The 26,118-nt window shown below is 38.4% G+C and overlaps 1 protein-coding gene across 2 annotated transcripts in view; it reads right to left on the bottom strand.

Moving 5' to 3' along the window:
* The window catches only part of etnk2 (ethanolamine kinase 2), a 29,765-nt gene extending 11,800 nt beyond the window's left edge, over window positions 1–17,965 (bottom strand). For both annotated transcript variants that reach the window (XM_017437984.3, XM_025011062.2), the window contains exons 1-4: window positions 17,545–17,965; window positions 5,505–5,642; window positions 5,294–5,415; window positions 4,157–4,297 (exon numbers count right to left, since the gene is read on the bottom strand). In XM_017437984.3, the coding sequence (XP_017293473.1) occupies window positions 4,157–4,297; window positions 5,294–5,415; window positions 5,505–5,642; window positions 17,545–17,691 (548 nt within the window). In that variant the 5' untranslated portion in view covers window positions 17,692–17,965. The remainder of the gene's footprint in view (window positions 1–4,156; window positions 4,298–5,293; window positions 5,416–5,504; window positions 5,643–17,544) is intronic.
* Between the last annotated feature and the right edge of the window lie 8,153 nt (window positions 17,966–26,118).

Below are 26,118 nucleotides of genomic sequence, written 5' to 3'. Positions count from 1 at the left end.
AAAAAAAGAACAAATGTCTCCAAATTCACAGGACTTGTTGTCCATGATGAGAGGAATAAACACAGTTAAGGACTTTTTGGTAAATTAACTAGTTGTTGGATAATTAATGATCTAAATAACATTCAACCCGAATGGTATTTAGATAAAAGCGAAATATCACTTCAGGCGGAGAAAACCGCCTGAATAATAAAAATATTACAACAGTTCACTGCAAACCCATATGATGCACTCGATCCACTACAGATTACACGCAGTCTAACACCAATTAGGTGTTGTGATGAGAAGCTATTTTATTTTCTGTTTTTCAAGAGTAGTCACAGGAAGAACCGAAAGTTAAACAATGTTTTTTTTTTTAACTGAATCAATGACGTCATGACGTCGGTCAGTGTGCGTAAAAAAATAAAATAAGAAAAGTCTAGTTATTTCCATGCAGTGTCCAGAAAGAGGTATTGTTCAGCTTGTAGGGCACAACAACTGCTTCCACTCACCTCCATCATCATCATCATCATCATATGAAATTACTTTTTGTCACAACAAAAAATAGTGGCTGGTAAAATATTTGAGTGGCTGGTAAAAAAATGTGTCCACCAGCCACTATGGCTGGTGGACAAAATTTTTAATTTCCACCCCTGATTTAGATCCCCAAATTTTGATTGAATGAAAACTTTTTTATGCTGCAGTGTAGAGTAATGTTATTTATTTATTTATTTTAAGGTCTGAGAGATTCTATGTTCAGGATTTTGTTCAAAATGGGGATGACTCAAGATACATCAATAGTTGTCTTATAATCACATCACAGGCCTCTGAATTGCAGTCGCATCAAACTGTAAGGTGCCTAAAAAGTCCCACTCCAAGAACAGAATAGCTGAAAAGGAAAAGAATCAAGGTATTTTAATAATCCAAATAAAGTCCAGACCTCAACCTGACTGACAGGCTCCAGTGGGATTGTAAGAGAGCTGTGCAGAAACCATTGTCTGCAAACCTGAACTGTTGCAGCAAAAAAGGGGGACAAAATTCCTCCACAACCATGTGAGGACTGATAAAGTCCTACAGAAAACCACTGATGAGAGTTACTGCTGCTAATGAGGTTCGACAACCTGCTGGATCTGGGGCTGGATGGGACCTTTTTCCTTTTGTCTTTATTTTTGTTGAATAACAATAACATTGTGGAATCTGTTGTGTGTTTTTGTATATTTTAGGTAATATTTAAATAAATTAGGAGCCTGGTAAAGACCAGACCAGTACTATGTCCTGATACTAAAACCCCAGAACTTAAGGAGGATGTACTTTCTTTTGTCCATGACAGTACATGAACAAAGTCACTGACAATTTTAAATGAGTAAGATGTCCCATCACAACATAAAAATGGTTTTAGAAATGCAATGAATTTAAGGCAAATTTTTCAGATATCAGTCCCATTGCACATCTGTGGAATAGGCTGGACAAACAACTCCAGTTACAACAAATGTAAATGTAATGTGAGGCCAGCTGCAGGACACTTTCTCACAGAACTAGTGCAGATGACAATAACTGACATCACTTCGGCCTTGCACATGGTGAAAGGTACAGTAAAGCACAACCTGCCAGCAGCTGATGAATGTTTGTTAGTATAAGTGAATAGATTACTTATAATCAGTCATTTGGTTATGTTACGGTCCCTGACCTGCAGGTTAAGATAAGTTAACATTTAAATATATCATGTAAATATTATTTATTGTGTTCAGTGTGCAAAAACGTGGAAACTGAACTTATTGGTACTTTATTACCCTTAACTTAAAGCAACAGGTGTACAGTTTGTTGGTTCACACAGTAACAAAGTTATCAGCTATAAGAGACGCTATTGTAAGAGCACTATGCTACAGTCAGGGGCAGTAGCTTTTGCTGCTTAGAACTGTCACATATAAGGAAAAATACAGCTCATTTTTTTGAATTTAACGCATTGTTGTTTTTACTATCAGACATTAGCAAGAACAAGTTAAACATGTGTGGTTTGTAAATTATTTCTTCCTCCTGAACGTGTTCATGCACTCTAATCACATTAACTTTGGCTGCTCTGGAAACATTTGCCATTCAGAGGTCAAAAATTGTTCTCAGAGGGTCTAGCAGTTGTTTAACTTCAGATTTTACAAACTAAAGCTGCTGCCACATGCTTTCAAGAAAATCCTTTTACCTGGGTTAAAACAAGAAAAAATTAGGCGCTCTGTGTGAAGTCCTTTGATGTATATGACATACATGTAATGTTTCCATGATGCATTCTCATTACGTATATTACCTGTTAGGGTTGCTCGATTATGAAAAAAATGATCATCATGAATATTTTGATCAATATTGTAATCATTATAAAAAATGTTTATGGACTGAGTTTGCATTATTGGACTTAAAAAACAGCAAACTGCCTTGAATATATATTTTTTTCTTGATACCTTCCTGTTGAACTTTCACTTAAAATAACGGAAAGTATTTATTCAGATGTAGGCGACTGGATAAAACAATAAACATGAATAAATAAATAAAATCAGCAATATAGTGCACTTCTATTATACTGTAAGGCCATATGAAATCTGTTTTTCCCCCAGTTTTTTTTTTTTTAATTCTGTTTTTTCTGTATTTTATGTTTCATCATATTGTGGGTTAATAACATTTTTATAATAGCCCAAAAAATTTTTAATTTTATGAATACTGACAAATTAAAAAAAAATACAGCATAAAGTGTTTCAGTTCAACAAAATGTTAAATGGCTCAGTAAAAAGCGTTTAAAAGGCAGCCTGTGGGTCATTTATAAAGGACAAACTTTACAGCCCTTTTATAAAAGTTCATCACATTTGTTTTCAATGAAAGTATAGAAACAATCCTTCACTTTGAAATATAGAGTGAATTATAGGTTCATATGTGAAGCTGTTTAATTTTACAAAGTTATTACAGTAAATACAGTGCAACCTTATTGTATTATATCTCTGCTGACTCCCTGATGAAGATGATGATGATGTCGCTCCACTGCAGCCTCTGGTGTTTTATTAACAGATTATTTTTCCTCTAAAGTTCACATGCAGCTTTTGAATAAACCAAAACAACCAGCAAGTGGTGAAAGAGAGGGATTTTTTTTCCTTTTATGCCAAATTAATTAATAATAATAACTAAGACCAAAAGTCTACACTTCAGTAACTTCGGCACTCAACAGTGGCATGAAATAAAAAAGTCCAACTACTGAAAAGTAGTTTCAAAAAAATATGTAGCTTTAGCCGAGTACCAACCCACTGAATATATAGCAATGTTTTATTAAAATTATTTAGTCACTTCTTCAATTCAGTTCTGATGAGTCTCTGTAAACTTTAGAGATGGTTGTGAGTAAAAATCCCAGTAGATCAGCAGTTTCAAAAACTAATCAGACAAGCCTGCCTGGCACGAACAATCACACCACATTCAAAGTAACTTTAATCCTCTTTTCTTCTACATTCTGATAATTGGTTTGAAATTCAGCAAGTTGTATTTACTACATTTATGTCTAAATGCACAGAGTTGCTGCCATGTGATCGGCTGACTAGCTATTTGTGTTCACAAGCAAAAGAACAAATGTACCTAAAAAAAATAGCTGGTGAGTGTATAAGAGGGTATTATGGGACATTTCAAAGTCCCTAAGTCCATATCACAGAATTTTTAGACGACCTATAAATCTGAGGCAATCTGATGTTGATGGGGACCATGCTACGATGCTAATGTATAAGATACTTAAAGAGAAGAGGTTGTGATGTTATTTTTCTATAGCCAACTTTCTCAATATACCACTAAAAAGAATGCAAACATGCAAAAATAAGAAAGGGGTCTTATTTATCATATTCTAAAGGTTTCATTGCTAAAACGTCATTACTGATATGATTTTTTAGGTTTGGCTAAAACACAAAAGCAGTATTTCTATTACTAGCACATTACACAACATCTAAATCTAACAATAGAAAGTGTTCGCCCGATATTCAAAGGTGCAAACTAACCTTAAGTGCTACAGTACTGTGTCACCAGGGGCTCTGAGATAATAACAGCTGTTGGACAACCTAAACTCATTTTACAGCCAAACTAGGCTGCACTTCATGAAACATTTGCATCACTATCAACAGTGAGTGCCGCTCTGGAACTGAGAGTCAGAATTGGAGCAAGAAGTCACCTGATGTTGGAAGCTTGTTCAGTGAACTCTGTGGCCACAAGCGAGAAATACTTCCTCATCTTGATCCATAGGTTGGGTTTGGGGATGCAGCCATTGTGGGCATGAATGGCATGGATGCGAGCCATTTCTCTGGCTATCAGCCTGAGAGGAGAACGAAAGAACAGCTCATCAACAAGACTACATCTCATAGTACACTGATACCAAGAAGAGTACAACAAAAAAAATCTTTGTCTGATCTGGTGACAGAAAGTCCCACTACAGGGTGAAGTTACTCTTCATCTTCAAGATTAGAAAAAGAAAGAATGTTCCAGGAGAGGAGGGGTAGAAGGTTATAATATATTTTTAGATGCATCAAGTCACAAACATAGAGGATTTTGAATCAACTTTCAATTGTCAAAAACAGATGATGGTAATCTGTGCTGCACCTTGTAGACTTGCCATAGCTGATGTTGTATAAGCATGTTGTGTGTTTTCACATCATTTTAATCTTTTCTTCACCTGAAGAATATATTTCTGTACATAAAAGCTTTAGTTTTCACAATATAACTGTCTTTGACAGTTATGACTTTGAAAGGTTTGATTTGTGTATAAATTTCTAGTGGTACACATGATGCTAATCACATTCGCTTTTTTTATTGTGTTTTCAATGTTAGGTTCGTATCTATGCCAATTGTTGGTCAGCAGCCTATGATTATTAGGGGGGGTTTCAGCGTTTGCCATTTTGGATTCTTTATTATGCATAAAAAGTATATAAATCAGTGTTTATTTATGGGAAATAAATGGTCAGTTGAATTTTTTTTTTCCTGTATCTGCATTTCAGTTTTAGTGTTTTCGATAAACATCATAAGCTTAACTGAAAAATCAAGCAAACATTCTAGATAATTCCACATCTGTATTTGACTCGACCTCTTTACTAAATGCTTTTGGAATAATTTCAGACTTTATTCCAGTGTGGATCCTCCAATCTAATGAACAGCCTTGTGTGTACAATCCTCTGTGTAGGAAAATGACATCACAGAAGCTCTGACAAACAGTTACACCAGGTCACTTAGTTCATACACTGATAAGCATTTTATTGTTTGTTAACAAAGTATATAAAAGCCCTAAAAAAAAGTTACAACTCTGTTTTATTCTGACCGGAGCAAAGTTGGATCTCGAACATCCTGAGGGCCGAGAGCATCTCCCTGCATGAATTCATAGCAGATGCCGTTTTGAAAAGTGCAGTAGAGGCGTGGAGCACAACCGTTAGCATGTAGCACCTAGAGAGAGAGAGAATTTAGATCAGAGAGCTTATTCTGAAACATCCGACAATTACCTGAGGTAAGCTCAACAACACATCTAGCTCTACCTGAAAGCTTTTGAGCTCATTATCTCTGTCCACAATTAGCTCTGTCTTGTTTCCATACACTCGGACCAGGACCACATCCTCAGGACTGTCATCCACATAGCAGCCCACCAACTTGTTGGTGGTTCCATCAGTGAAGAGCTGAAAGAGGAAGAACAGAAACATGTGCAGAAGTTCCCATCACAAGCTTGACTGTTCCTGATCTTTAGACTGACCCACTAACAGAGGATTAGAGTCACAACACTGGTCATGAAGCAAGCAAACTGTTTGATCAATGTACGGGAATTGCCATTTATACTGGTACACTAGCTCACTGAAATCTTCCTAGCTCTAACTACTGACAAAATATACACAATATACACTTGTTTTGGAGGACTTGTGCTGGTTACATACATAAAGTAGAATAATTATAATAAATCATACAGTGCAGCAACACATCTGGGTATTTACTCTGGGTGAAAACAAACCCCTACTTTGCATGGCAGTAAACACAAATCTTCAGGTATTTGTTCAAATAACACCTCAGGAATGGAGCTTCTCAATTATGGATAAAACATTATTTACGATTGTTTTTGTCATTATTGTAACCACAATTATTTATAATGATTATTCATTGAACAGTAAACTGCCTTAAATGGGAAGTTTTCCTTGATACCTTACTGTTGAGCCTTTGTAATAAATAAACCTTCTTGAGTTAGTTCAGTCATATAGATGCTTGTTGAAACCACTTTGCTTACTAACTGCTGCATTGTGTGGCAGGTAACAACAGCAAGCGATAAAAAGACACCTAAGAATTCAAAGTACCAGGTATCAAAGTGCTGATGCTCAAGGTAGAAAAGGACACTTTAAACTAAACTTTCGTTTTCTTTCCGTTAGTGCCAACATGGCAGATGTCTCACAGCTTTGACCTGCATGAGATAATGTGTCATAAAACAGTTTCTGTTTTCACCGTCACGAGCCTTCAGCCCACAGATAATCACATCCACTCTGTGGAAACGTTTACTTCCTGATTTAAATTATGCAGCCTTTCTGACATATGGTTTTAAACTGACTTATGAACTTGTTGGTAAAACCCAGATATGATGCAAAGCAATTTTTACAAGATGGTTGAAACAACTCCATTAACCTACGCTGTTCAAAACAGAAGCCAAAATGGATGCTGTCATATTATTCTTTTGGAGCCAGATTCTGCGCACGAAGGACTTGGGGCTGTTCCCTCAATGCGGAAGTGCCACGTACGGTCTTAAAAATTTTTTTACTGTAGGTGGCCAGTAGGGGACGCTCATTGTTTGTGGCTTCAACTTCTGCCTTCTGGTCCTCTCTCTAGTTATATATGTTGATGTCCATGAGACTCAAACATCACTGTACAAACAGGAACAATAAAAAAAAGGATGACATGATGCACCAACCTTACTCACTAAAACCTATCAAGAGTTGGTATCAGAGTTCTAAGGTTTTTTTCAGATGTCCATCCATTGCAGTTGCACTTATGTGGAAGGAAAGTTCTGATTTAAACAATCTGAATTCAACATGTAGTTTGTTTCCAATGAAGTGCTCCTACCTTTTTGAAAGTTTCCGTCTCGTCCCCCCACTCCCTACTTCCCACTTCCCTCAAAGTTCTTCCTTGTTGGTATTTCTTGGCTACCAATAGAGGCAATATGTCTTCAGGTCTTACATTAAAGTTCCCAAAACATTTACATGGTTCTTTATGACCAGGGCAGCCTATTAATGGTTCTGTGTAGGACAACTCCACAAAAAAAAAAAAATCCGCACCAACCACATTTTTTAAGTCAAGGCCGTCAGTTATGTTGACCAATTGCTGCAACCCTTCAATGAAAGGTCAATAGTACACCAAAACTGATGAGAGTACCTTATGAGCTGTTTCAGACATACTCAGTTGAAGTTTTTCTTTCATGGAACTAAATATTTCCTCACCAGGCTGGGGTTATCATCAAGTTTAGTCTATCTACTATGAAATGACAAGTAGGCAAAAAGCCTTGTGCATCTAGAACTTGACCTTAATTGTCTGAGGGAACCACATCACTCCAATAAAATATAGTGGGGTGGTTGGGTCACCCTCCTGCAGAAAACACAACAACAACATACATGTTGCCTGCATCTCTCTCAGCTCAGACGCTCACTCACACATATCTGACATTCCACACATTGTTGCCCACAAAGATGGATGCACAGGAATCCCTGTTATGACTGCACATACACGCCTGTCCTCCAACAAAACTGATCTCTTCTAAACCACACAATACACTACAAAGACCTGCGATTAATTTATCGACAAACAGAGATAAGCTTAGAATCAGGCACTTTCCACACGGGAACACTGCCTTTCCAAAATGATCATCTCTCTCATAAACACAAAACTTTTTCTAGAAATGTTTTCATCCACATGGAAACACACACAAAAAAAAAACACAACCCAAACACTGTAGTAACTATACCGGGCCTGTATGTAACACTGTAACTATGCCACAAAAATACACCAGAAACTGAAAACATGACATGAAACACGGACATAAAGATATCAAGCAGAGGAGTAGCTTAGTGAATTATACACAAGTTTCTTTTAAACTATTGCATTTCTTACATCTTTTAAAAGCATACTTTATGTATATTGTAGTTATTTCTGCAACATTTAGGTTTTGTTTTTGTTCTGAATTGTTGACAGTTTTATAATGTCCAAAACATTTTGGCTTTGGATTATTTGGTGAACTTAGGGTTTTAGCTCTGCTCTATTTAAGGTCATTTTATTGTTAATCAACCTTGTCTGTCCATTGAAGTTCTACAGTAAACACCTTTACAGCATGTCTACAGCACAAACACAAGAATGTAATCTGTCATTACTGCTGGCCCTAACCATCAGTCATTAGGCTGATGGTCCTTCTTTTGCATGTGAACAACTAGTTTTGGGTGTCACCAGCAACTGGTTTATTTACTATGTAAAGGTGCTGCTTATAAGGCTGAGTTTGCTAGCAGCTCTTCAGACTGAATAAGTCTTTTTGAAAAAAGACAAAATGTTTTCAGCAAAGAAGAACCCGTCCAGAGGACTTGATTCAACCTTGTTAGATTACTGCTGTTACTTCCCTAACATTTGGGGTCATAGATGAAGTTAGAAGTGGGACTATGACATCAGCATTTAAAAATAGTTGTGTTTTGTCTGTCCACACAAGGACACAATGGTGACAGTTAGGGATTTTCTCACACTGAAGTTTGGTTTCAAAAAATATCACTTAAGGGCTCCTAAAATGCTGTTTCTGTGTGGACGGGGCCTCAGACTGATAAACATTTCATTATGTGCAGCTAGCATGGGACAATGATGGCTCCTTCAGTATGTTGGCTGGTTTGACTGCACAACTTGTGTCTACAGTTTAAAAGAGAGGACAGCTGTGTTTAGCTTGTGGCACATTTTGGTTTTTTAGAACCTCTGTGTGAGGGGTGCTTGACAAGGGACAAATCTTCCTGTCCAAATGCTCAAGTGAATCAAGGGTTTTCTATAGGTGAAACTAAACAGCCTGTCCATAAATGTATGGCTCAACACAGGAAGGCCAGTTCTTCAGGACAGGACTCAGCTGTTCACCTACACCTCAAAGATAAGAGACACTTTTTGAGGACAACAATGTTCATATTTTGGACAGAGAAGATGTATTGTTTGAGACAGGGTAAAGGAAACCATTTACATCAAAAGAAAAAGACCTACTTTAAACAGTGGAGGTCTGAGGTTTCAGCTTTTCAAAACCCACAATGGAACGTTAAGCCTGATTCCCAATCATTTTCACTCCAATTTACACCTTCATGCAGGTGACCAAAGCATCTCTCTTGTGAAACAAGACCTTACAAAGACCTGAATGACCTTTAAGAGGGAAGCAAGGGGGAGGAATTAGCTTGTGATTTCAGCTTACATTCACAGATCACCTGACTTCTTATTAAAAACTTGGAACTCCACACTTTTCCTTTGAATTCAAAAAGTTCATTGGATGAGAATTAAAATGTCTACAACTACAGCAGTGGTTCCCAAAGTGTGGGGTGCAGCGCCATTGAAGGGGGGGCACGAAAAGCAGTATGGATTAATGAAAAAAAAAAAACAGTGCCTGACTAAGCATAATGAACAGGTTTTTGACGGGGACGGGTTTTTAAACCCCATTTTGCACAGAGGCTTTTTTCAAATGTATTGATGATAGCAAAGTTGAATATTGTTACAAATAATTTAAAAAAAAAAGAAATATGTTTGAAATAACACTGACAGCAAAGAATGCTCGTCTACATTTTAGAACAAAAAAAAAAAAACAGTTACACAAAAGTGTTCATCTGTACAGCAGAGTTTCCCCGCGGTGTCACGTCATGCACCTTTTATAACTTGGTGTGGACCGCACGCTCCGTTCAACCATCTGCTCTCTTTTTACCGTATTTCCACTGGTTACGTAGCATTCTGCCCCCTGTCTTTTTGGAGAATACTGCACCGACTTAAGTGCCAAGTATAAACGCTTCCACCGGGCAGTCAGGGTGGCTTTACAAGACTGAATACGGTAAGCATATTTTGTGCTTAATGAAAATATTATCCTTGTTTAACATTAAATGATGATGCTATTAAATTCAGCATTAGATATGCACAGTACAGTACAGCATCTCTCTGTTTTTCAGAGTTGTCTGTTCTTATTCATTGGCCTGGTGTTGGTGCTTTGTTTGCACTTTTTCATTTATGTTAATTTGATTTATTTGTAAATGTGACTTAAATTAGGATTTAAATTGGGTGCAATAAATTAGTATTTATTTTTAATTGTATTTTTGTTTAAAAAAGTATTTCAAAAGTGCCTTTCTGTAAAACTGTAGTTGTGTAACTATTTGATACAGATTTCTTACAATATTACATAATAAATAGCCCTATTTTAAATAATAAATAGTCTTTTTTACTAGATCACGGTTGGCTGGCGAATGGCCACCTACCACCGGTCTTAGTCTCTTTTCTGGGGGAAACCCAGGTAAAGATGGTTTGTAGTTTGTTTTGTTGCAATCTGAAGTGTGAAATAAATTTCAGTGGAGTTTGAAAACAAAATATGTGTATAGATGTATGTCTGGTTGAATGATATGTGGGTTTTTTTTGTTTGTTTTTTTTTTTTGGGGGGGGGGGTATTTTATTGTAATCCATAGGGGGGCCCAGAAGAAAATCTTTGGGAACCTCTGAACTACAGAGACAAAGGCCAGTTGCTTTGTTTTTGAAATTCTTAGGATGTGCAATGACTGAGAATCGACACAGACAACTTCAATTCACATTTTTTAAACATGCAGCAAGTTGGCATGTCCTGGTATGAGGTTCTGATGGTATGATAACTCAGGTAGGGCAGTATTTTTCAAATATGTGAAGTCTAGTTAAATAGGTTTAATATTCCAAGAATAATCAAACAGTTATAAACAAATTCAAAGAGTGTTTTTTCTTAAAATGCACATCCCATACCTTCAGTAAAACTGTCAGAGTTTAACAGCATCTTGATATTAAAACAAAGAATTCAGACCAACAAAATAAAACATACTACATGGAGGTTTGTATTTTTATTTAAATTCCACTATTATTACCGTTGCTGCCTAAAACTTATGACACTTTTTTGATGAAAAAGTACACCTAATGAGAGTGGAAACACAAGTGAAAGTGTCATGCAGTCAGTTTAAAATCAGCATCAGACACTTCATGTTTTTCTGATACTGATTCATATAAATCCCTCATTATCTATTTTAATCAGATATTGATAGTCTGAATATCAAGATTGAAATTTTAATATAATCACAAGCACTGAGAAAACATTAAAATTATCAACTAAAACACCATAAAGATCTGTCCTAAGTTTACGCCTGTCACAATAACAAATTTTGCTGGACGATTCATTGTCTCAGAAATTGTGATAAACAATAATATCGTTTGGAGGCAGTTTTAAACTAATGTAATGATTATACTAGTGCTGGGCGATATAACGATACATATCGTGGGGACGATAGAAAAGTGTCTAGCATGATATATTTTCTTGTATCGTCTCTATCATAATTGTATCAATGATTCATGTAAATATTTCATAACGTAGGCTACGACGAACGTATTAGTGTTGTCAGTTTGCATACATTCAGTTTATATAAGTGACAAATAAGAAGAAAAAATAACTATTTTGCAAAGAACCTCCGTTTTGCGACATGACGCTGCTTTACGTGTGGGTTTGCGACGTGCTTTACGGCAGCGGCTTTCTGTGCGGCGCCGTGTTTTCACCATAAGTGCTAAAAGATGGAGACGCATGAAGTATCAAACCCGGGGTCGCAACAAGTAGAGACAGCTAGCAGGCAGCCCAAGAAGAAAGACTTTTACCAAAACGAGGGGGGACGTCTGTGATTTGGTTCAAGTAGTCCGACACGGAGCAGAAAAAGGTAATATGCTAACTCTGCTAATGCTAATGCTAACTCTGCTATTAGACTGTTTTCTCATCTGACGCCAACACAACAAACCTCTTCTATCACTTAAAGAAGAACCACGAAAAAGAATATTTAACAATCCAAAAAATGCAAGGTCAAGCAAGTTGTAAAAGAGCCGGGAAAGTTGTGAAAAATGAAACCATAGCCGGCCGAAGATAATAGAGTCTGTTGTCATTTAATACTGTTACATCGTAACAGGTACATATATATTGCTGCACTAAAATGCAGCAGATCTCATTTGTGAAAGTTTAGTTAAATGTCACTTCGAAATAAAGCTTGAAAAAGGTAAGAAATTAGATTATTTTTTTCATATTTTTCAGAGAATAACTGACAACGTACGTAATTGGGGTATATCGTGATATATATCGTTATCGTGATATAAAATTATCCATATCGTGATATAGGATTTTTTCCATATCGCCCAGCACTAGATAATACTATAATAGTGCAAATACATCCTTCCAAAGATTAATAAAACTTTACTTTCAAAAGAACACTTAACACTGGAACTGGAACACAAAATAAACAAAACGACCAAAAACAAGAATAAAATGGACTCTCAGTCTCTGTTAACAAAAAATGCACTTGAATAAAAACTAAAAAAAAATAAAAAAATACGGAAATAAAACCTACATTCAACCAAAACAGTACGGATTATTAAGTCTGTAAACTAAACTGCTCTTCAAAAAGTAATAATCATTACTTTTAGATAGAGAAGACGGACAAAACTGACAGTTTTATAAACTAAAAGTGCAAACTAACAAAAGCACACGGCGACATACCAGCTCACAAAGGTTCAGCGGTTCGCCTCGGTCATTTGGTTCAAATCCGAAGTGCTCCCACACCGCTGCTGTTACTTCCAGCTTGAAACCAATTCCATTTTGTTTTTCCCCCAATATCAAACAGCGTTTCTTTAGCTTGCTAACTCCTAGCGGGGGCTAACGCTGCAGAGCTAAAAGCTGAGGCGCCACGGCTGGCTACCTGATGCGATAGGCCACGCCCCCTTATGCTAAGAGAAAGGGAGGGGGTCAGTGAAGAGCACCGGAGCCTTTTGTCCTCCAATGTCTTCAATAGAAAGAGACAGAGACAGGAAGGAACGATAACGCCGATAAATGAAACTTGTCGACCTCATTTTTTTTATCTTGCGGTTAATTGATTTATCGTTTATCGTCACAGGCCTAAAAAAAACGCTCTTACTGATTTTAAACAGACTGACTGTAAATATGTTTATTTGCGTTCTCCCAGTCACTTTATTTATATCTGTGTATTAAAAACAAAATACATATAAATAACAAAATATTTTATTTTGTATTATAAACCCAGCCACTGGGGAGCACAAACCAGTGTATTTCTCATGCTGGTCCTCAGCCCAGGTAAAAGGTGAGGGTTGTGTTAGGAAGGGCATCCGGTGAAAAACACTTCTGCCAAAACTAACATGCAAGTTCAACCAAGTAACACCATACCGGATCACTCGAGGCCCGGGTTAACAACAACAGCCACCAGTAGTGTTGACAAATAAATAAGTAAATGAAATAAAATATAAAAATTAGTTTTCGTGTTTTTCTTTTAGTTAAACACTATTTTAAAATATTTCAGTTGTCCAGTGTTCTGATTTAAAATGTTAATGACTTGTTTTTAGAGCTTTTGTGTGAAAATCTCAAAGTGCGGTGATTGTGTGGGTGGTGCTAACTTCTTGGTTGGTGATGTAGGACACTGAGGAGGTTACTGTCGCAGTGTTTATCATTGAATTTGCCATTTAGTACCTTGTTTGTGTTAATGTGCTTGGCATGTGATAAGTCACACTTCCGAATGATCACAGAAAGTGCCGAAGAGATCCTAGTAATTTTTTCAATCTTTTATTATGAATTTTAAATGAGTGTAATTTTTTTTAATGAGAGACTCAGAAAAAAAGCACCTTTTATAACTTTCTTTTTATTTATGTTCACTTCAAAACACTTTTTATTTCACCTTTAAGCTGAGAAGGGAAACGGAGTAGGGATGGTCCTGAAGGAGGAGTTAGCAAGGAATGTAGTTGAGGTGAAAAGAGTGTCAGATGGGGTGACGTGTCTGAAGGTATAAGTAGAAGGTATGATGTTCAACGTCGTCAGTGGTTATGCTCCATAGGTTGGATGTGATGTAGAAGAGAAAGAGAAACTCTGAAAGGATCTTGATGAAGTGACAGGGAGTATTCCCATGGAGGAGAGAGTGGTGATCAGAGCAGATCTGAATGGACATGTTGGTGAAGGAACCAGAGGAGACGAGGAGGTGATGGGCAGGTTTGGTGTCAAGTAAAAGAACCAGGAAGGACAGATGGTGGTGAATTATGCCAAGAGGATGGAAATGGCTGTAGTCAGCAACTATTTCCAAAAGATGGAGGAACACAGGGTGACCTATAAGAGTGGAAGAAGGAGTACACAGGTAGACTACATTCTGTGTAGAAGAGGTAACCTGGAAGGAAGGAAGAATGTTGTGACTAGTTCAGAGAAGAGCTGTTAAAGACTCCGGGTGGTAAGAAAGAGCTTCCAGATGACTGGGCTACTACAGCAACAGTGATTAGACAGACAGGTAGGATGGAAGTTACTTGGTGTGCCATCTGGACAAAGAAAAGATGATAAGGAGAACTGGTGGTGGAATAGTGAAGTGGAGGAAATTAGCCAGAGGAAGAGGTTAGCCAGGAAGAAATGGGACAGCGAGAGGACTGAAGAGAGTAGGCAGGAATATAGGGAGACTCAACGTAGGACAAAGAGGGAGGTAGCAAAGGCAAAACGGGGGGCGTATGATGAGTTGTACAAAGGGCTGGACACTAAGGAGGGAGAGAAGGACTTGTATTGACTGGCAAGACAGAGGGACCAGGCTGGAAAGGAGGTGCAGCAGGTTAGGCTTGTTAAAGGTAGAAATGGTAATGTTCGAACAAGAGAGGAGAATGTGATGAGAAGATGGAAGGAGTACTTTGATGAATGAAGAGAATGAAAGGGAAAGAAGAGTAGAGGTCATATAAACTGTCGACCAGGAAAATCTGTGTCATTCGTTCGTTCCATTTTCAATTGGCATTCAAAAATCAAATAATGAAAAATGGACTGGTTATTTTGTTTTTTATTATAACACCAAAAATGAAAAACCGCCTGGTTTTTTATATTTCACTTTTAGGCTAAGATCGAAAACACGAAATCGAAAAACGAGCAGCAGGACAGAATTTGATTTTAATATTTATTTGGTCAGGTTTAGGTGACCTGGAAGTGGCTCTATGCAGCAGTTCAGGTCATGTAGTGGTTACTATGGCAGCGCTAAAACCACTGATCGAGGACTCGTTTAACAGCGGTTTGATCCTCGAAACAATACGTAAGTCTCCATGGCTGATGGGTCTGACTGGATTATCTGGTCCTGACTGATCGATACTGAACAAATCTAAATATGTAGATGCCTCATTATGTCCCGGAGCGCATTCACCGTCGTCGCCATGTTGGACAGATCTCTCTTCTCTGTAAGAGCCAACAGAAGTAACCACAGAGAGAGTAGCTATGACCGGATTTAATATCACGTGGGATTACTTTTTACAAGTAAGATTAAACAATAATTTTGGTTATTTGACCATTTATTATAATATGTCATTGTAGCTAACGTTATTTATTAAAATATGAAATATATTGAAATAGACATAGTATGGAATATTAATAAATGTATGTCTTTGTTAAACAGCATAGAACAAAATATTTTAGCATGAAAGCACATATTTTTAATGTGTGAAAGCATCCTGTATCAGAACTACATCTCTGCTGTTTGTAACAAACCAAATTGTGTGAAAATCGGGTAAAGATTCAAAGAGTTCTGATTATTTTAGTTGGACATACAGCTTCCTCAGTACAAAGAAATGAACTGGGGGGCACGTGAAGGACCCCTGCCAAGATGGCGGCCGCACTGACTTGTCAGCTCCAATAGACAGCACCAGTCTTCGAGGTGTCTATGTAAACAATATCTATAGTGGCTGGTAACAAGCTAACGTTTGTTGTTTGCTAGCGCTCCTTACCAAACTTCCAGGTCAACTTAACCCGACCAATTAAATATTACAATAAAATTTTGTCCTGCTGCCTGTTTTTCCATTTCGTGCTTTCGATCTTAGCCTAAAAGTGAAATATGAAAAAACAGGCATTTTTTTTGTTTTTGGTGTTATAATAAAAAAACAACAACAACAAAATAACCATTTTTTTTCATTATTTGATTTTTGATAGTCAATTGAAAATCGAAAGAACGAATGATACAAGGATTCAGGAAGTGGAAAAGTACAATCTTGAATCTGTTCAGGTTACAATAAAATCTTGAGACTATCAAGGCCTTCTGGAGTGAAATGTGCAGCCCAGTGTGAGAAACGTTGGTCTCAGTAACAAGTCATGGACTCTCCAACAGGATAATGACCCAAGACATACAGCTAAACACCCAAGAATGACTCAGAACCAAATATTATACTATTCTAAAATGTCCTTCTGAGCCCTGATCTAAATCCTGTTGAACATCTGTGGAAGGACCTAAAACATGTTATCTGGAGAAAAAACCCCTTCAAACCTGAGACAGATGGAGCAGTTTGTTTATGAGGAGTGGACCAAAGCACATGTGGACAGGTGCAGAAGTTACAGAGAGAGCTAAAGACATCACATGACTGTAATTATTAGGGTTAAGGTTAGGTTGTGCAACAAAAACAATACGTTAAGGTATCATACTGTTTGTCAAGGACATTTTTATCAATTTGTTTTTCCTTTTTTCAATTTGTTGAACCAAAATTCAAAGATTTTCAGTTTAATGTATTTCACTGATGTTTTAGTTCTTTTTTTTTCTTTAGCAAAAGGATAAAAACAAATTTGACTGCATTGTTTTTTGTTACATATGTATAAGAAATATACTAACATGTAACAAAAAATGTTTAAAAAGTAACGTAATTTGAATTTGGTTTACAAACGAACACACATGGCCAAAAGCTGGAAACTAAACTTTAAATCCAGCCATTAATATTATGTGTTTGTTGTGAACTACACAACAACCCTAATCTGGGACCTTTCATAAATTAAAGGTAAGATGTTTGCTTTTTATACAGCAAACACCTTAATGAGGTGTGATGGGACGCTCTGATACACCTGGACTGGGACGATAAAGAAACCAAACTTTTTAATGGTACAAAAGGGCTGCTGTGGAAAGGCTTCTAACATATTCTTTCCAATCTGAGCTTTAAATCCCACCAAACTAACCCGAACACAAATTGACTCATTTGTTTTTATTTGTTGTGTAGTTTGAACATAAAAAGCGGAATTCAAAAGAAGCAGATGTAAGAAAGCTGTTGCTTTTTAAGGTATCAGCTTGTTAAGCTGACAGTAAAAGATCTGATTGTAAAAAAAAAAAAAAAACTATTAGAATCTATCAATATATAAACGTTTGTCATGAATAAATAAGGGGGAAGTGAAGCCAGCTATGCAGCGTTTAGTAAACTAAATAAAACAGGCGGATGTTTCCACGGCCCTCCTCCCCCTGATGCTATAGAGCTGTCAGTCTTAGTTAGCCTAGCCTAGCATACAGCAAGTCCAGCGGGTGGTGTTACCTTAGTGTTCACGGTGCTCCGGTCCCACGACGGTCTCAGCTCTTTAATGAGCTGTAAAGCCCCCTCCGTCACGTTGTGTTCGTCCACGAAAACAGGAATTTTTCTAATCACCGGCGACCCGACAGGCACATGTATCTGCGTCTCCATCCTGCGGCAGTTTTCTCTGAAACGTTAATCTCCGAGCTCTTCACAGATATTTCTACAAACTGAAGCATTCAAGTGTATATTCTTTTTTAGGTGCCTAACACTGATATTATTAATAACTTGAGCTTGTCTTTACAGTTTTCTCTCTCTTAAACAACAAACAAACAAACTATATTAGTAGTGCTGAAAGCGGTGTGAATGTATGAGTAAACTGCCGGGTATGGATGGATGCTCGTCGCCGGGTTTCTTAGGAGCGTTTTGCCAGCTGTACAGTTTCCTCCTACTAAGCTCCGCCCACCTGGGGATCATCCGAGATGCACGACATAGAGATACGCCCATGATTTCCGAGTGTGTCCGAGTGGATCCGGGTTTAACCGAATGACAATGAAGGTTTTTCACAAATATCTAATTTCAAGAACTGTAATCATCGCCTGCCGCTGAAAAAAACGATAATATTATGTATGGAAGTGTGCGAGTGTGTGTGTGGGGGTGGGACGGATTTTAATGAAACGTTCAGAGAGTAAAGTACATCTACAACTCATCAGCTTTCAGAGTCAATACAAACTAAAGGCTGCAACAGCCTACTCTCTTTGAGCAACACACATGTGGTGTATTTAGCATTCTTCTTATTGTCCCTTGTGCTTGGCACAAGTTAGCAAATTGCAAAAACTGATTAAAGTCTTTTCAGAAATGTTATTTTGAATATATATACAGGGCTCTCAAGTTTTGATCTGAGCTTGGAGTGAGATTTTTAGCTGCTAGAAGTCGTTAGATGACGTCATCACCTAATTTGCATATTTGGTGATGTTGATTAGGCTGTAGGAGGGAGGAATATCAATGGTGGCAAGACAAAAAATGAGTAAAAAACACTCAAAATATGTTTAGAACTACAAATTAACTTTATGAAATCATTTTATAACTTTATTGCTTGCCTGATCCCACACTACATAAATTAATTTCTTAGAATATCAAATTAAACCAAAAGACAGTTTTGTGTTGTGGAATTGCCAGCTGTACATTCAACCATCCTCTTTTATTCGGGGTTGGAAACACAGGGATTTATATTAGCACTACAGAGTCAGTGAAAAAACAATACATTCAAAATTATATTTACATTATATTTATATTTACATTTGTAATCCAGGACGGGATCAGCGGCAGCTTTGCACACAAATAATTAATTTGCAAAGTGGACATGCAGAGGTGCACCTACCTACTTTCTGAGGGGTATGCAGACACATTACACCCCCTCCCCCTTTTTTTTTTCTTTTACCTGTTTACGTGAACATTTTTTTTTTTTCATGGACTTATAACATATAATACCCGATATGGGGTATGGCTCGTCAGAACATCTCTGTGGGTCATTCTCAACCATGAACTGCCTGAATGAGTCCCCCACTTCCTGTGGTGAAGGCCATTCAGATGGATCTTCTAAGTAAGGTCTTGCCCCAACCCTCTCCTCAGCACCTCTCTGTTCCTCTTCCTCATCATCATCATCTTCACCTCTCTTGTCCACTTTCTCCTCTGTGGTGTTGGTCTTGCCATGTCTGCCTGCACTATTTTCCCCAAACTGACACAGTGGTGGTCAGCAGAAATTCAAACCCTCCTGGGCATCTAGGTTTTTGTGGCCTCACTAGCAGAATTAGACCTACCTGATGTCCTCTCTGGTCTCCTCTACAGCAGCTGATCACTGATCTCATGTCTGTCTCCTTCATTCCTTCTCTGTGTTCTTTTCTAAGTCATATGGTCAAACAAGTATTATTTAATAGCTTTAAATAAATTACACACCTTGCTAATGCACATTTTTAATATAAACAATATTTAAATTGAAATCCTTTGGTATTAAGTGACTGTTTCTACACTTCCAGCTAACATTAGTCCAACCTGTCTCCTTCTCCTGTCTGTCTTGATTCTTTCTCTCCATCCTCTCAGCTGATATATTGTAAATACTGATCAGTAAACAGCTGTCTCTTGTTATTTATTAGTAATTAGTAGCTTTAGCGAACCTGAACATTTCCAGGCCTCCTCTTGATGCTCAGACAGAACTCCCTGCTGTCATTCAATCACTTTGAAAAGCTTTCTTTCATGCCTACATCTTTATCTCCTATGGGGTTCCATTTGTGTCAGAAAAAGTAGAATATGGGGTTCCATTGTGTCAAAAAAAGTAGAAGTCATATGTGTAGATGTAGTTGGTCTATGCTGTTGCTATGTGTCTTTGGTTGATGTCTGTGGTCTTGATGCTTTATGGATATGTTCATGTTGCACATGTAGATGCTGCATATGTCTATGTATCGTATGTCTCTAGCTGCTGTGGTTATAACTCACTGCGATCTTGCCAACTCATCTGCAGTAAAGTAGTGTACACCTTGCAGTTGTTTTTTCACGCTGTTGGTTCGTGTAGCTGTCAGCGCGTCTTTAACTTCTGTGATTGGTCAGTGTCGTTGGTCCATGTTGTTGGTTCATGTGATTGGTCCTTGTCATTGGTCAGTGTTGTTGCTGCCTGTTCTCTTCGTCATTAATAACTTTTAAAGTAGGTCTTGTCTGATCAAAGTGTTCATTACATATTACAAAAAATAAATGAAATAGAATAGGGGGTCCTGGCAATTTTTTTTTTTTTCCTTATTGAAAGTTTTAGAAAAACTGCATTTCTGAATAACAAATCTGGGCATAAGGATTAAACTGTTATTATCATAATTTAATTCTTCATCCCCTGTTATTAAACCAGGTTTTATTATAGCAAAATTTAAGTGGAAAATAATTCTTAGATAGGATCCAACCTTGAAAATCCTTCCAAAACACATGAATGAAGGGGTTCTGCTGTCTCAACATCTAAATTACAAAATGCACAGCTGATGATGGAACTGCTGCTGAAAATTGATGTGAAATTGATTTGAAATTGATTTTTGCAAAAAGTCATTACAAAGGATAAATTTCATACATAATTTTGAAATGAGTGTCTTTAGTTTTTGGTGGGAGTGGAAAAGATAGATATTTGGTTCTGATTTTTTTTAATAGAGATATTATCAGAATTATGAAACAAATGTTTTCTTCTCATTGCACAGGGGAAGAAAACTGAGGTCAGTGTTCTTTATGAATTTATTATTACATCTGTCTATAAAGTCACAACCATTTATAATTAAAGATCAAAATTTAATGTTTATTTTCTTAGAGTCATCATATGATAAAAGGTTGCCATTTTCTTACATAAAGTGTAGAACAGACCAAATACCTTTCTCCTTTGTTTTATCGAGATGCATCTGTTGTTCCATATCGGGACCAAATGTGCTGAAAAATTTTGTTAAAAAAAAAAGTTGCAGAATATATATATATATATATATATATATATATATATATATATATATATATATATATGTGTGTGTGTGTGTGTGTGTGTGTGTGTGTGTGTGTGTGTGTGTGTGTGTGTGTGTGTGTGTGTGTGTGTGTCACACGGTCAATGTGTGAGACTTGAGAGCCCTGTATACATATAATGTCCTATCCCACCCAGTCATGGTCATCAACAACAAATTGATTTATTATTGAGGGAAGATCCATGATGACGCACTGCAACTTTGCATGTAGTTCAAGAAAATTCATTAACTACCAACAGAATTGCGAATTGCAAGCAGCACCATCCAACCTGAAGGAGCTGCAGCAGTTTGGTCAGGAAGGATGGCGAAAACTCCACTGATTAGAAGGACCAAGATCATGGAGACGGACCTGAATACACCTGATAATGGAACTGCTGCTGAAAATGGCTGCACATACTATTGAATTTTGAGGGCTGAATAGATAAACAGCATAATTTTTCAGTTTTATATATTCATATTTAAATTATTTAAAACTAGTTACTTTCCTCATTTTACTCCATTAATTTGAAGTATTTTTTGTAGAACTATTATATTAAAAATCTATTTAAATTCTATATTGCAAGGCAACAAAATAGAAAGATTAGTAAGAGGTAAAAATATTTTTGCAAGACACTGTAAATAGTTAAAAATGATGCACATAGGAGCACTTAGATAAACTAAAGCCAGCACTGTGGCAGTATTATTGCTCAACCAAATGGTGGCAGTATAATTCTAAAAATGTAGCGCAAACGTGGATCATCTCTAAAACAAAACAAAATGCTTCTTAAGATAAAGTGAAGTTCATCTCCTTTAATTAGTTGGAATTTACATATTTACTTCAGATTCTACTAAGGAGTGTGAATGCTGAGTCAACACGCACACTATTGTTTTCCTGTTTGTAGTTCATTTTATAAGTTTTTTTGGACTACTTCAGAATACTTTCAGCTATTTTAACGATTACATCAAAACCTATTTTATACATAAATAAATACATTCAGTTCATTCAGGACATTACTGATTGACATTTCGTTTAACTAACTTTTATACTTTTTCACATATTTAACTTTATTTACATACTTTTCAAATCTTTCAAACACTTTATCTTCTTTTAAATCTACTTCAGAATACTTGCTTCAGTTTAAGCTTTTAGCTACTGCTTTGCAGGTTTTAGCTACCATTTTACTCATTTTAGCTTGTGTTTGTATGTTTTGAACTTTAACAATTTTGTTTTAGCATCTTCAAGAAAGTTTTCTGGACTCTGCAATCACATTTTTGTCTCCAGGCCAAATATTGTTAGACTTTCAATCCCAATTGTTTTCTTTGTATTAGTATAGTAAAATCATTGTGTTTGGGGTTTAGCTTTAAGACTTTAAAATGTCCCTTTGGTTTTTTTACCTCCAGAGCTGAAGTGTGGTGGCACACAAACACAGTCACAGACGACCAGCTCATAAATTCTGCTTAACCTGCTGGCGTCTGGTCCACATAGTGCAGGGTTTGACTGTGTCGTATAGAGGCAGTGTGTTGGTCATGATGTGGTAAATATTTAGCTGGAAGTAAGGGGGATTTATGTGAGTACTGATTACATTTTGTGGGCCAAGGCTTATGTTTTGTCTTGATGAAAAATTCTATATAATCTTCCACAAACATTCCCACTGCAGCAGTTGAGCTTTCTGTAGCATTCGGAAAGTATCTCATGAACCACTTGATGAGTTTCTTTGAAACTTTCAGACAGTAATCATTGGATTTACATCTACAGCAGTGTAACATTTGGAGTCAACCAAAATTAAAATAGTCCACCAAAACCAACTCACTTCAAAAAACACAAAACTGGCTATAACTATGATAAGATTTTGGCCTTAAATTTGATGTGGTAGTAGCTAAGTGTCATTCGCTAAACGTACTCTGAGCACAATAACATCTTGCAAGATCTCACAATATTTCATGAGATCGAACATAACGTCACTTAAATGGTTTGATCACAGTGGTTATAAGTCTGTCTCATCATAGGAAAAGTTTAGCTTAAAATTCTTGCATGAAAGGCAGCGGGCAATATACATTTCTTCAAGAAATGCTAGAATTTTAATTTAGGACATTTTTTCCCATTGTTAGGGGATGTCAAATGGAATCCATTCATCCATCCATCTTTTTCCGCTTATCCGGGGTCGGGTCGCTGGGGTAGCAGCCTAAACAGGGAGACCCAGACTTCCCTCTCCCCAGCCACTTGGGTCAGCTCCTCCGGGGGAATCCCAAGGCATTCCCAGTCCAGCCGATAAACATAGTCCCTTCAGCGTGTCCTGGGTCTCCCTCTGGGCGTGCCCAGAACACCTCACCAGGGAGGCGTCCAGGAGGCATCCTCACCAGATGCCCGAGCCACCTCAACTGGCTCCTCTCGACGTGGAGGAGCAGCGGCTCTACTCTGAGCCCCTCCTGGATGACTGAGCTTCTCACCCAATCTCTAAGGGAGAGCCCAGACACCCTGCGAAGAAAACTCATTTCAGTTGCTTGTATTCGCGATCTCGTTCTTTTGGTCACTACCCAAAGTTCGTGACCATAGATGAAGGTAGAAACGTAGATCAACCGGTAAATCGAGAGCTTTGCCTTTTGACTTAGCTCTCTCTTCACCACAACAGACTGGCACAGCGCCCGCTTCACTGCAGACGCTGCACCAATCTGCCTATCGATCTCCTGCTCAATTTTTCCCTCATTTGTGAACAAGACTCCGAGATACTTAAATTCCTCCACTTGGGGCAGGACATCTTCCCCGACCCGGAGAAGGCACTTAACCCTTTTCCGGCTCAAGACCATGGCCTCGATTTGGAGGCACTGATCCTCATTCTAGCCACTTCGCACTCGGCTGCAAACCGCTCCAGCAAAAGCTGTAGATCACGGCCCGTTGAAGCCAATAGAACCACATCATCTGCCAAAAAATAGAGACGCAATCCTACGCCTAGAAATTCTGTCCATAAATGTTATGAACAGAATTGGTGACAAAGGGCAACTTTGGCGGAGTCCAACTCTCACTGGAAACGAGTCTGACTTACTGCCGGCAATGCAGACCAAGCTCTGATACCAGTCATATTGGGACCTAACAACCTGTATCAAAGGGCCCGGTACCCCATACTCCCGGAGTACCCCCCACAGGATTCCCAGAGGGACACGGTCAAACACCTTCTCCAAGTCCACAAAACACATGTAGACTGGTTGGGCGAACTCCCATGCACCCTCAAGGACACGGCTGAGAGTATAGAGCTGGTCCAGTGTTCCACGACCTGGACGAAAACCACACTGCTCTTCCTGAATCCGAGGTTCGACAATCTGACGGACCCTCCTCTCCAGAACCCCCGAATAGACCTTACCAGGGAGGCTTAAGAGTGTGATCCCTCTGTAGTTGGAACACACCCTCCGGTCCTCTTTTTTGAATAAGGGGACCATCACCCGGTCTGCCAATCCAGGGGGACTGCCTCTGATGTCCACGCAATATTGTGTCATGTGTCTGGGTTTTGTTCTGTTTTGATTTAGGGTTTTCTTGTATTTGCTGTTTTTTGTCCTTGTCTTGATATTGTTTTGTCTTCTTTATGCTTTGGTTCTGTGTTGTCATCATTCACTTGTCCCCCGCTCAGCAGTTTTCTGGTTTCCTGTCACACCCATCTCCAGCTGTCTTCACTCCTAATCACACACCTGTTCCCACTTCTCCTCATCACCCTCTGCTTTAAAACTTGGTCTTCCTCTCCACCTCCCTGCCGATTCATTGTTGATGTTGCTCGTGGTATTGCCTTGCCTTGCCTTGCCTTGTTTCGTCTTGCCTTGTCCTCAGTTTAGATTTCTGTTATAGTTAGTTTTGCTGCCACGTCAGCCTTTTGTTTTCTACTTTTGTTATTTAAATAAATCAGTTTTTGTTTTTTTTGAAGATGAGTCTGCATATTGGGTTCGCCTCGCTGTCACCACGTCATGACAGAATGAATCGGCCGGGAGGTGGAGAGGAAGACCAAGTTTTAAAGCAGAGGGTGATGAGGAGAAGTGGGAACAGGTGTGTGATTAGGAGTGAAGACAGCTGGAGATGGGTGTGACAGGAAACCAGAAAACTGCTGAGCGGGGGACAGGTGAATGATGACAACACAGAACCAAAGCATAAAGAAGACAAAACAATATCAAGACAAGGACAAAAAACAGCAAATACAAGAAAACCCTAAATCAAAACAGAACAAAACCCAGACACATGACAATATTGCAGAGTCGCGTTAGCCAACACAACCCTTCAACATCCAGAGCCTTAAGGTACTCCAGGTGAATCTTATTCACCCCCGGAGCCTTGCCACCGAGGAGCTTTTTACCCACCTCGAAGACCTCAGCACCAGAGATTGGAGAGTCTGACCCAAAGTCCCCAGGCTCTGCTTCCTCAATGGAAAGCGTGCCGGTGGGATTGAGGAGGTCTTCAAAGTATTCCGCCCACTGACTCATGACATCCCGAGTCTAGGTCAGCAGCACAATACCCCCACTATAAACAGTGTTGGTGCTGCACTGCTTTCCCCTCCTGAGACGCGGTATGGTGGACCAGAATCACCTCGAAGCCGTGCGGAAGTCTTTCTCCTCCCATGCCTGAGTTTTTGCCTCAGTGACTATCCGAGTTGGACTGCCGGTGCCCGTCAGCTGCTTCTGGAGTTTATGTTTTCATGACATCCCAAATGGATTATTGTGACTCTGTATGTTGGTGTTAGCCAGGCCAACCTCTTTCAACTGTGTTATGTTTTCATGTTTAAACTTTTATTAATCTATATACTACTGCTTATCCATGGTCAGGTAGTGGAGGCAGCAGGTCCAGGAGGGGAACCCATACATCCCTTTCCCCAGCAACACTCTTCAGCTCCTCTTGGGGGATCCCAATGCGTTCCCAGGTCAGAGAGGATACATATTCCCTTTCTGGGTCTGCCCCGAGGTCTCTTCACAGTGGGACGTGCTCGAAAAACCTCCAAAGGGAGGCATCTAGGAGGCATCCTAATCACATGCCCGAACCACCTCAACTGACTCCTTTCGATACGAAGGTGCAGTAACTTGACTCCAAGCACCCAGGGCCAAAGCTACCATT

Source organism: Kryptolebias marmoratus, linkage group LG4 (assembly GCF_001649575.2).
Source record: "Kryptolebias marmoratus isolate JLee-2015 linkage group LG4, ASM164957v2, whole genome shotgun sequence".
Taxonomy (NCBI): Eukaryota; Metazoa; Chordata; class Actinopteri; order Cyprinodontiformes; family Rivulidae; genus Kryptolebias; species Kryptolebias marmoratus.
The sequence above is the reverse complement of the archived record's forward strand: the minus strand, read 5'-3'. Positions and strand labels throughout refer to the sequence as shown.